Source organism: Centropristis striata, chromosome 1 (genome assembly GCF_030273125.1).
Source record: "Centropristis striata isolate RG_2023a ecotype Rhode Island chromosome 1, C.striata_1.0, whole genome shotgun sequence".
NCBI classification, from domain to species: domain Eukaryota; kingdom Metazoa; phylum Chordata; class Actinopteri; order Perciformes; family Serranidae; genus Centropristis; species Centropristis striata.
The window spans coordinates 22150647-22163695 of record NC_081517.1 but is presented as its reverse complement, the minus strand read 5'-3'; the positions used below and the strand labels follow the sequence as shown (position 1 = coordinate 22163695).

General features: G+C 41.6%; 1 protein-coding gene across 4 annotated transcripts in view; it reads right to left on the bottom strand.

The window, feature by feature from the left end:
- The window catches only part of LOC131973026 (glutamate receptor 2-like), a 100650-nt gene that overhangs the window by 29746 nt on the left and 57855 nt on the right, over positions 1–13049 (bottom strand). For all 4 annotated transcript variants that reach the window (XM_059334881.1, XM_059334886.1, XM_059334865.1 and 1 more), the window contains exons 14-15: positions 10188–10342; positions 4948–5146 (exon numbers count right to left, since the gene is read on the bottom strand). In XM_059334881.1, coding sequence (XP_059190864.1) covers positions 4948–5146; positions 10188–10342 — 354 coding nt within the window. The remainder of the gene's footprint in view (positions 1–4947; positions 5147–10187; positions 10343–13049) is intronic.

Below are 13049 nucleotides of genomic sequence, written 5' to 3'. Positions count from 1 at the left end.
TGAATGGGCGCTAATGCTCCTGTGAACATAATTCTCACAAGTGCAAGACCCAAGATAGCTAGATGCTAGATTACAGACCCAAAGAAACTTCTCTCCTCTGAAAACCTTTTTAAGGTTAAGATTAAGATTCCCTTCTTGGTCCCACAATGGGGAAATTCAACCCCTGCATTTAACCCATCCTTTTTACAAACTACTGAACACAATGGCCCTCATTTATCAAAGGAGCGTAGAAACCAGCGCAGATCTGAGCATATATTTCGTCTTACAACAGGGTTCACCTGTGATTTATCAAACGATCGTATCTCTCCAATCACAGCGTGAGAATGATCGGCTGTTGATAAATGTGGAGGCTCGAAACAAGCGTCATTTAAATACCATGCGGGCAAAACAAGCAACAGTAAAAAAAGACCAACTCCACTCCATTCCACTCCACAAAAGACTCCATCCATCAGATTCACTCTCAAGCTCAGGTACAACATCAGGTCCATCCATTACCAACACTGCACAGTATAGCATAGCAAAAACTCCCCAGACTTGACACCAGAATTAGACTGATGGAAGTATTACACAGGGGATTTCAGTCACTCTGCCACAGCCTGGAATACACTCACGAATTATAGACACACTCACCCAGGATAAATCACTAAAACATTCTGTCAACACCATAACCACACAGCTCACCTCCATCATCATCCAGCTTACCCCTGTCACAACCAAAACCATTCTGGATGCCTGAACAACCCACAGACGATCCCCAAAAATCAATCAAGGACTTCATTACCACACAACTCAAACTACCCACTGAGACTGTAAACAACATTACACCACGTGCACCATTTACAACAAGACAGCAACCTCCGTGTCTGAGCATGGAGGCAAACCAGGAAGTGCCTTAAGCTGCATTCTACTGAAAATTCCAGCAGGGGGCGCTAAGTTTCTGAGGTAATAAATCAAGTTCTCACTTAATTTATTACCTCAGAAATAGAAAACACTATAGTCTCAATCGCGAGTAAAAAATCTTCCTCAACACAATCTGATGTTAATAGTGCTAATAATGGCCCCATTTAGAAGAACAATGCGCATCTACGGCAGCGTGTCAATAAAGTTATATATAACGTTATATAGATATAAAAAAGGACGTCCAGTTAATGCTAACACGAATTAGCAGCAGCTTCTCTCAGTCAGGTTGAGGTGTAGAGAGGCTGTAGTCAGTGATCAGATCCCTCTCCCTCCTCCACAGTCCAGATATGGTCTGCTCCCCGTATCGGAAACAATCAATCCAATCCAATCCCCTTTATTTGTATAGCACATTTAAACAACACAAACGTCTCCAAAGTGCTGTACATAAAATCAACAATAAAACAAACAATTCCATATACCAATCAGCAATAAATAATAAGTGTATAAATCTAAAATGATGCCATAAATAAAATAATACAATCAAACAGATAAACATAGTAAAATAAAATAAAAGACGCAGTTAAAAGTAGTAAAATAAATAAAATAAATAAAAGACACAGAGGACCACAAAACTCACGCAGTGTTAAAAAGCCAAGGAATAAAAATGGGTCTTGAGACGAGACTTAAAACATTCCACTGTGGGGGCTTTTCGGACATGGAGGGGGAGGGCATTCCAGAGTCTGGGGCCCACCACAGAGAAAGCCCTGTCCCCCCTTGTTTTAAGTCTCGCTCTAGGGACCACGAGCTGGAGCTGGCCCTCGGACCTCAATTCACGCGCTGGAGTATAAATTTGGATGAGGTCCTTGATGTACTGTGGTGCCAGTCCATTCAAAGCTTTAAAAACAAACAATAAAATCTTAAAATCAATCCGAAAATTAACAGGAAGCCAGTGCAAAGAAGCAAGGATCGGGGTAATGTGTTCCCGCTTTTTGGCCCCTGTTAAAAGTCGTGCCGCGGCGTTTTGGACTAACTGCAAACGAGAAAGGGCTTTGTGGCTGATGCCTGAGTACAGGGCATTGCAGTAGTCCAGTCGACTTTAAATAAAAGCGTGCACGATCTGTTCAAAGAGGTTAAAAGATAAAAACGGTTTCACTTTTGATAAAAGACGAAGATGATAAAAACAAGATTTTAAAACACTATTAATCTGTTTATCAAATTTAAAATCGCTGTCTATGGTGATGCCAAGGCTGGTGACTTTAAGACGCGCATGCTCTGTGAGGGGTCCCAGGTCCATAAGGGCACTGCCAAACATCATAACCTCCGTTTTTTCCCCGTTGAGTTTTAAAAAGTTCTGGGCTAACCAAGCCTTGACATCACATAGACAGTCGAATAGGGGTGTCAGGGGGCAGTGGCTCTCCTTAGACAATGGCATATAAATCTGGCAGTCATCAGCGTAGAGATGGTAAGAAATGCCATGTCTATGAAAAATCTCTCCAAGGGGGAGGAGATACACTGCGAACAGGATAGGTCCCAGGATAGATCCCTGGGGGACCCCACAATGAAGTGGGGTGGAGGACGAAGTGGAGTCCCCCAGCCTGACAGAGAAAGCCCTCTCTGACAGGTAGGACCTGAACCACTCCAAGGCGGTCCCCCTGACACCCACACAGTCCCTAAGGCGGTCTAAAAGAATTTTGTGGTCGACTGTGTCAATTGCAGCTGTCAAGTCTAAAAGCACTAAAATGGCTGAACTACCCGAATCAGTCATTAAAAAGAGATCATTAAAAACCTTCAAAATTGCAGACTCAGTGCTGTGAAATGCCTTATAACCAGACTGAAACGGGTTCAAAGTGCCATTGCCATCCAGAAAAGGCTGAAATTGCGCAAAAACACATTTCTCTAGAAGTTTGGCCACAAAAGGTAGTTTGGAAATTGGCCGGTAATTTGACATAAGTGTCGGATCAAGACCAGGTTTTTTAATCAAGGGCTCAACAACAGCTTTTTTACAAAAGGAGGGAACAATGCCAGAAACCAAGCTGCTGTTGATGATCTCCCTGACAGAAGAAGCAGTAGTGCTCCAGACCTCCTTAAAGAAGCGAGGAGGGACTGGGTCTGTGGGACAGGAGGAGGGTTTTAATTTGTTCACTATCCCCGTGAGCTCAGATAATGACACAGGCTCAAAACAACTAAAAACAGCAGAGCACTGAGTGGCTACTGTAAGAGACAGTACAGAAGGGGGTATAGTGGCTCTAATAGCAGCAACCTTATCATTAAAAAAGGTGATGAATTTCTCACAGGTTTTGGATGAAATCTGCAGTGAAGTGGAAGGAATCGGATTAAAAACAGAACTAATAGTTTTAAAAAGAACGCGAGGCTTGCTGACATTATTTAAAACCAAGTCTGAAAAATACTTTGTTTTTGCGCTTTTAACGACACTCTGAAAATTTCTCCAGCTATTTTTAAGAATCTGCCAAGAAACCTCCAGATGATCTTTCTTCCACCTGCGCTCCGCTCTCCAACACTCACGCCTGGCTGCACGCGTAATGTTGTTGAGCCAAGGCTCCTGTTTAGGTTTGGAACGCATGGCCTTGATGGGATCTACACTGTCCAGAACATCAGAGCAGGTAGAAATAAAAGAGTTCATCAGCTGCTCCGTGTCTGCGAATGCAACATTGTTTACAGAATCCCGCACCGACGCGGTAAAGAGAGGAGAAAAAGCAGCAGCAGTGTCAGATGCAATAATACGGCCATGGCGCACAACTGGCAACTTCCTCTCGATAGTTAAACTAAAATCAAACATGACAGGACTGTGATCGGAGAATACTGCATCACCCACAATTACATTGTCAACAGGAAAACCATAAGACAACAGAAGGTCCAAAGCGTGTCCCTGCACTTGTGTTGGGCCAGAGACATGCTGTGTCAAATGAAATGCTTCAATCAGCTCCAAAAACTCTCTGGCCGTTGATTTAGACGGACAACACACATGCACATTAAAATCTCCGACAATCAAAATCCTGTCATAACGAGTCAGAGTAAAAGCCATAAAATCTGAAAAGTCCTTAATAAAATCCTTGTTGTGCTTAGGTGGTCTGTAAATGACAGCACACATCACTGGATCACTCTGCCGTAGCTCGAAGCAACTTAGCTCAAAAGATGAGAAAGTCGGTGTCAAGATGGTGTTTTTTTCCCTGTTATTGTATACTAGCTGCCAGCTTTCAAACTGTTGGCTATGGTTGCATTCCTTGCATTTCTTTAACTTAGAGGTCATATTCTTTCTTGCTTTTCTTTTCCACACATGCTCCAAATTCACTCTCTCAACCCTCTATTTCAACACACACTGTCAGACTCATTTTATTCTAGAATTATTATTTTTTATATAAATAAAATTTAAATATATTTTGTTGATGGTGTGGTCCTTGCTGGTGAAATCAATGTTTATACCAATCTTTTATTTTTCCTGCTTGGGTTTGTTGCTTCCACCAACTGCTGATCAGTGGAATTTTCTAATCCAGAATGCTCATTATGACCCTCCTTGTACACTTTTTTATAGCCATGTCCTTTTTGCATTGTGAAATGTCTATAACCACTAGTCCTATTCCTTCTATTATTACCATTACTACTGTTACTACCACTGTCATTTGACTTTATCTACCAGCTCCTCATTAGTCACAGACTTGACTGTAGGGTTAGTGCTATAACTGTTGTCTTGTTCTTCTCTCTCTCCCCCTCTCAACCCTTCCCATCTAGCCTCCCCACCTCTTCCCTCTCACACTCTATCTGCTCTATTCTACTATGTGATCTGTTCTGTACGACTGACATCTATTGTACTTCTGTTTGTCCTGGGAGGGGGATCCAGACTGTTGCTCTCCCTGAGGAGCTTTTCCTTGTCTGATGTGAGGGTCTAAGGATAGAGGGTGTCATACCTGTACAGTCTGTAAAGCCCTTTGAGGCAAGTCTGTGATTAGTGATTCTGGGCTATATAAATAAAATTGGAAATTTAATTGAAATCATTAATGTTTATTAGTATAACTCCAGAGAAGGCCTTACCCTGAAGAACTCCTTGGTGGATCCAGAGTCCAGTGTTCCATATGCTATCTCTGTCTGTTTAGCAAGGTCTTCAGCGCTCTCAATGGGAGAAACCATCCTCTCCACTGTCAGGAAAGCAGCAAGGTTGGCCGTGTATGACGAGATGATGATCAGAGTGAAAAACCACCACACACCTCCCACTATACGACCTGACAGAGATCTGTACACAAACAGACCAAGGTATTATGTTATTATTACATACCCTTAACTCAGATGAGAAATTCAAGGGCGACCTGGGAGAGTTCAATTGAATGATTAAAAGCTTTTGACCAATTGTAACTCTACTGTTGACCATTTAAGTGTCTTTTTTCTCAGTGTTATAGGTAGATGTATCAAGAAACACTGAGATGGTCAAGATTGTCCATGTGGTTGGGATCATAGCTGGTTTCCGTCTTCTCCATCATACCACAGTGTTTACATGTGTAAACATCATCTGGCAAGATAACATGAGTGGTGAATTGATTTCCCATCTGTTGTCACATGCCAACAAAGTCAAATGTCAATCACAAAAAGTTGGTTTAACTTTGGCTGTATTGGAGAATCATGGACCATTGTGTCATGTACTTGTGGTACTTCTTCCTGCAACAGACTGTGGGAATATACTTCCTATTTTGGTATTGCACCATCACAGCATGAGTGGTATGCTACTATATCTGTATCATAACACGTATCCAGATGTAACAGGCAATGTTATGTTCAGAAATGTGTACATACTATTTACATTTCTATGTATTAAAACTATGGCACTCGATTAAAAAAATTAATGTAATTTATTAGAGGCTTTGTAATTTCATTTACATAAAAATGTAAATGAAACTAGGACTGCGCGCAGTACTGAACGGGCCCTCGCAGAGTGGAGCCGTCGGGGGAGGCGCCGTCAGGGGAAGGCACATCGGACGCGGCGCTGTTGGCTCAGTCCCTGTGCGTACCAAATTGCGTGTCTCCTACCACTGTGCTTGTAGTAGGTGTAAAACATGTTACTTCCTGTAGCCAGCAGGGGGCGCTATGACTGTGTGTCACTATTGACCCGGGGGTGTGTTTCGGGCTGGACCCTAATCACGTGGTTGAAATTTGGGACAGATTGGACAATGTATGGTCAAGTTATACAGTCTCGTGTGTTATGGCAAGATGCCATATTTTGCCGCCATGCCACGCCCACATAGTGTGACAAGCGATAAAGATTTATACAACTTTTGATCCCAAAGGCCTTGTGATGCTACTGACCAAGTTTGAAGTCTGTAGGAGGAGTTCGTTAAAGTATGCGACCTGGAAATGGCCAAAAATGATGACAAGTGCGATATTCAAACCAAGATGGCGGACTTCCTGTTGGGTTTGAGGTATGGGTCCAAGAGGCTTTTTGGTGCGTCTCCACATGATTCATGTGTGTACCAAATTTTGTGTCTCTATGTGAAACCTACTGCAAGGGCTAAGTATAAAACAAGTTACTTGCTGTTGCCAGCAGGGGGCGCTATGACTGTGTGTCAATATTGACACGTGGGTGTGTTCCGGGCTGGACCCTAATCATGTGTGTGAAATTTGGGACAGATTGGACAATGTATGGTGAAGTTATACAGTCTCGTGTGTTATGGCGAGACGCCATATTTTGCCGCCATGCCACGCCCACATAGTGTGACAGGCGGTAAAGCTTTCAATAACTTTTGATCCCAAAGCCCTTGTGATGGTACTGACCAAGTTTGAAGTCCATGGGGTGAAATCTGTCGGAGGAGTTTGTCAAAGTATGCAACGTGGCCATTTTATGAAAGGGGGCGTGGATAAAGCATAAGGGGCGGGGCTTTATGAAATATTGTTCTTTGGAAGTGTTAAGGGCTGGACTCTGATGAAGCATGAGACGTTTGGATCAGATCAGACAAAGTATTGGAAAGTTATAACAATCTTGTGTTTTGTGGCGAGACGCCATATTTTGCTGCCATGCCACGCCCACATAGTGTGACCGTCGGTAAAGGTTTATACAACTTTTGATCCCAAAGGCCTTGTTATGCTACTGACCAAGTTTGAAGTTGATCGGGTCAAATCTGTAGGAGAAGTTCGTTAAAGTATGCAACGTGGAAATGGCGAAAATTCTATATAAAATCCAAGATGGCAGACTTCCTGTACATTTTAGGGTATGGCTTCTTGAGACTTTTTGGTGCGTCTTCCCAAGATACATGTATCTACCAAATTTCGTGTCTCTACAACAAACCTGTGTGAGGGGCTGAATTCTAGGGGGCGCTAGTAGGTCATTTTGCCACGCCCATTTCTGAAAGCAATGAAATATGTAAATTTTCGCCACAATTGAATTTTGTGCCAAGTTTGGGGAGTTTTTGAATATGATAAAGGCCTCCAAAAGGCAATTCATTTGTCGAAATAATAATAATAGACGGACCAATTACAATAGGGTCCTCGCATCGTTAGTGCTCGGTCCCTAATTAATCGCATTTTAATCGCATATAAATATTTGACCTGAGAACAGTGAGAAGTAATTTTTTCACATGTATTTTTCGTATACCATTGAATAATGACTAAATACATAAGCTTAAGTAACAAAAATATTGTTTATTTTTGTTCAAGTCCAACAGACCAGTGCAATTTTGCCATTAAGTGTAGTAATAGCATATTTAGAAATATAGTACATTTATTGAGGTGATACTTGAGGCTGGATGTGCTGCGGTGATATGTGAATTCCTTGTTGCATAGCAACACAACCATGCTCTTATCGACGCTTCCATCTGTTGGTTTTTTGTAACAAAATGTCCCATCATCCACCAACCATTGTGGCCAACTTTGGGCAAGCAAAGCGCTCTCATCAGCTTCTTCCTTCATGTTCACTGTGGTTTGTTGTTGTCTGAACTCATGAACGCTAGTTGGTGCTCCAGTATAATCGGTCCGCCTGAAACTCATCCAGTGAGAAACGTTCCGCGGCGCAAAAATAAGTGTGATTAAAATGCGTCAATTTTTTTAACGCATTAATTTTTGTGGAATTAATTAATCTTAATTAACGCGTTAAAGTCCCGGCCCTAATTAGAACAGTTTTAAGGGACTTGTGGCAGCTTTGAGGATATAGCAGCTTTAAAAAAAAAAAATGGCTAGAATCGGATTTGGTCAACTTGGACTGTTGACGGGCTGTGTCACTAGTTCCCACGTGGATTACTACTCTTCTGATGAATATCAGGGGCTGTGGCAATGATGGTGAGATGAGTGACTGCAGGGGTGAAGGCTGGGCTCTGTCTTGACAACAGAGAGCACACACAGCATCCAGTGAGTGGCGATCACCAGCAGAAGATGAAGTGTCACTGCCGCAGACCACTGCAGTGTGGTCCTTCCCATCAGAGAGGCTCCCTGCTGGTTACAGGGCGGGGGCTGAACTGCACACAGCCTGGTCATGAATACAGGACGTGAGAGCAACGTTGCCATGACAGACTCCACAGGAGAGATGGGCAGCTTGAAAACAGCTATGGGGAGTGAAGCTCATGACAAGGGGTCATCAGACTCCACAGAGGATGAGGGGCTACAGTGATGGGCGAGTGGGGGGATATCCTGCTCATCTAGAAGGTAAAACCTATTGGTTAGTGGGAGGGTGTCTACCCCAGGGGGCAATCTCCGGGTCTGAGCAGGGAGGCAAACCAGGAAGTGCCTTAAGCTGCATTCTACCAAAATTTCCAGCAGGAGGCGCTAAGATGGTTGCAAAAAAAAAATCTGTCCATTCATTTCAGTGCAAAATGAGAAAACTTGATTTATTACCTCAGAATTTTTTTTAGGACAACACTATAGTTTCAATCACTAGTAAAAAAAATCTTCTTCAAGACAATCTGATGTTAATAGTTCAAATAATGGCCCCATTTAGAAGAAAATAGAAGATAAAGAATCGTATGATTTGGGGCATGGCTACCTTTGATTGACAGGTCACTAACAAGGGGAGCCGTCATCAGGAGAGAAGCAGAGCCATGCATATCCATGGCAACGTATCAATAAAGTTATATATAACGTTATATAGATAGAAAAGAGGATGTTTACCGGTTTGGTCTCATAACTTTGACCCTTTCACACTGTATTTTCACTTAATGACAGTTTATTTTCAGTAAAAATTTGTTCAGTAAAAATGTCTTGTTCGGTGTTTGGTTGGACTAACAGACACTCCAAGGAGTCGCTGCTCAGTTTTCTGAGGTCAGTAACATAAATTTTGTTTTTGTTTTTTGCTAGCAAAAACTAACATCCCAGTTAATGCTCCAGTTAATGCTAACATGAATTAGCAGCAGCTTCTCTTAGTCAGGCTGAGGTGTAGAGAGGCTGTAGTCAGTGATCAGATCCCTCTCCTCCTCAACAGTCCAAATATGGTCTGCTCCCCGTATCAGAAACAAGATGGCGACACAAGATGGCGACGAATGTAACGCTGAACTCGATGCTTCCAACGGGACACAAACCAATGGGTGGTGTCACGATGACTACCTCCATTATTTATATACAGTCTATGGTCTACCCTTACCGGTAGCAGTCCAAAGCTCCTTGAGCCTAGGCGTGGAGCTAACAAGGGACCTTGGGCTTAGCTCCCAGATTGGTCCAGAGGTCTATAGCAACATCCAGAAAGGGGACAATCGAGTCAAGCTCTCCAGCAGATTAGGTGTTGACAGCGGGGCACATGCCAACCATTGATTCAAGGATCCTTTCTTCATCCTTGATCTGAAACAGGATTGATAGTCTTGATTTATGCAGTAGACTAGCGTGGTTGCATGTCTTGAAGCCACCTGGATGTTGATGGCATATGGCGTTTGCAAGTCTTAACATTTGACAAAGTCTTTGCATTTGTAGATGCAGTGACAAACTTTATTTACAGCCAGCAGTTTTCTCAGGTGTCCCTGGGCCCATGTAGTAATGTCCTTTATACAATCATGTTAGTTTTTAATGGATTGCCATCTGAGGGATTGAAGGTTTCGAGCATCCAATGTTGGTTTTCAGCCTTGCCCCTTACATGAAGAGACTTCTCTGGATTCTCTGAATCTTTAAATGATGTTATAGATTCCAGGATGCCCCTTTCATAGCCAGTCATGATAATATCACCTGATACCAAATAACCTGTTAACATGTAAAATATTCCAAACAGGTCTTTATTGAGTGTTCTTCAAGTGACAAGCTGATAAGATGTATCAGAAATGCATTCATTTATACTAAAATAATTTGAGCAGTCATGATTTAACTGCCATACCAACCTTGGCGAGATGTCACAACCCTGCCGCATGAAAGCGCCCAAAGAGAACCACAGGGAGTTAAATATCCCAAACTCATTGGTGGATTCGGTTGTCAGTGGCAACGCTCCGTCCTCTGGCTCCTCTAGAGTCCACTCATAGGGGCTGAATCTGGATACCTACAAGATAATAATATCATTTATTGCTTAGATTTTTTTGGATACCCATGCCTTACTTAAATAAATGTGTTTTCATACAAAAAAAAAATACACACAAGTATTATTTTGTACTTACTAAAGCAAAAGTCAAATGTACAGTACATGAAGCCTGGAAAGCTTTTTTTTTTTTTAAATCTTGGTGGGAACAGCAGTTCTTTTCAGTGCATTAAATCACTATAAATGTGTTTATTAAAAAAATAAAGGTTCGTTCATCGAATCATTCAGTTTGTAACCGAAGCTATGACTGCGGATCAGTACTCACTGAGCTGAAACACGGCCGATCATTCAGTGCCGTTCACTAAGTAAACCATGAACGACTGTTTGTGAATAAGCCAATGAGCTGAGAGTATAGTTTAACAAAGCAACAGTTTGCAAACTGAAAGCTGCTATAACAATCATCATTTCACAACATCTTATTATTAAATACAATAGTTGGCAGTACTTCCTACTTGGAGACATGAGAGAGGGAGAGAGGGGTGGAGCTTGAGCGACTGCGACTCTCTCAGGGCTCCGTTCACTGTAAAAGTACATCTATTGAATGACTGATGCTGAGGCAGAGAGTCAATCGGGGCTCACATTCACTTTACTACCTTCAGTATACCAACTGAAACACTGACTGACCATGTCTACGGGGAATGGCAGTTTGACTTGATCAACTCCGTGCTCACACTACTTGCCACATATGGTCTTGAGCATGGGTCTCAAACTTGCGGCCTGCGGGCCAATTGTGGCCCTCGTGACGATATTTTGTGGCCCCCACCTTTATGGAAGAATTATCCTATCTTTATTCAAGAGCGTAGATTTTCAGTTTGAGAGCATAATTTGTCTTTCTCGTGCTCAGATTTGTTCTCCTCATGCTCACATTTTGCGCTCGCACTCAGATTTCTGCTGCTTTCTTTCAAAATGTGTGCATGCACTTAAAAACCACATGCTTGTGCTCACATTTCTTCTTCTTGGACACAAACATTTCGCTCGCACTCAAATATGCCCTGCGCGCGCTCAAATCTAAAGTCTACGTGCTCAGATCTCAACTCTGCGCTCTCAAAACTTTTGTGCTCGGACTCAGAACACGCACGTCCTCTCAGGTTGAGGTGTCTGCTCAGACTGAACGATGTCTCGCCCTGCGCTTAAAATAGTGTGTTTCACCAGCCAATAGGGAGACAGCTAGATTGTGGCCCCGTCTTAGGCGCGTTCCCTCGCCCTTTTAAACGCTCTGGAGGGGCGGGTATATGGTCTGTTTGTAAAACTGCTTCTCTCTTAAAATACACCAATTTACCATATTAGCCAGCTATTTGAATTGTCACCTATTTAAGACGCAGCATATTTATGTAGAATTAATCTTAAGTAGTCCTAAAAGAGTTATCGTAGTTTAGATTATATATATATATATATATATATTTTTTTTTTTTTATTATTATTTGGATATATATATATATATATATATATATATATATATATATATATTTAGCAGTACAGTGGTGTTATGATAGTCCAGTGGTGAAGTACACTCTCATCTGTTGCATTTTAAACCATGGGTCGCCGGTTCGCATCCCATCCGCCGCTCTCTAATGTGTTATTATGATTTAAAATTTTAATTGATAAATTAATGTAACAGTAATACAATCCGTGTAACCAGGTGATTCTCTTATTGAAACGTTTAACAAGAGATGATGGGTAAATAGACTTGGCTACGTGATTAAAAAGGTATAATGAAAAATACACTATGATGATGATAATGATTTGAGGATAACATTGGTGCGTGTAATGCAGTGTATCACCGTCCTATTTATGCGGTCAAAGCCAGGGGGCGCATAATTAGGCTAATGTTGGTAATGCTTTCACAAGAAGAAGACTTTGAGCAGGATTCGGAGCACGGCAGCGAATGAATGGGAGACGAGATGGATGGCCAAAGACCTCAAGTAAGTTCATTGCTAAATGTTGCTACAACTCAAAAAACATCGATCATATACAGTAGTTTCAATAACAGCACAGTAATCATTGACACTCTTACATATCAACATATATAGCGGGCCTTTGTCGGCACTAGGGACAGCAACTCATTATGAATGAAGTGACGTCAGCGGGGATTCCCTTCAGCTCGCGCATCATTATGTGTGCCTACCTGCAGCTGGTTAGATCATACGTTGCCAATTATTGTACTTTCGTTGTACATGTTACAATGAAGGCCCGCTATATATGTTGATAAGTAAATAGGTTGGTGATACACTGCATTACACGCACCAATGTTATCATCAAATCATTATCATCATATTTTTCATTATACCTTTTTAATCACGTAGCCAAGTCTATTTACCCATCATCTCTTGTTAAACGTTTCAATAAGAGAATCAGCTGGTTACACGGATTGTATTACTGTTACATTGATTTATCAATTAAAATTTTAAATCATAATAACACATGCAGCAAGAGTGTGGCGGATGGGATGCGAACCGGCGTCCCATGGTTTAAAATGCAACAGATGAGAGTGTACTGCTTAAAAAAAAAAAAATATATATATATATATATATATATATATATATATATATATACAAATAATAATTAAAAAAAAATATATATATAATCTAAACTACGATAACTCTTTTAGGACTACTTAAGATTAATTCTACATAAATATGCTGCGTCTTAAATAGGTGACGATTCAAATAGC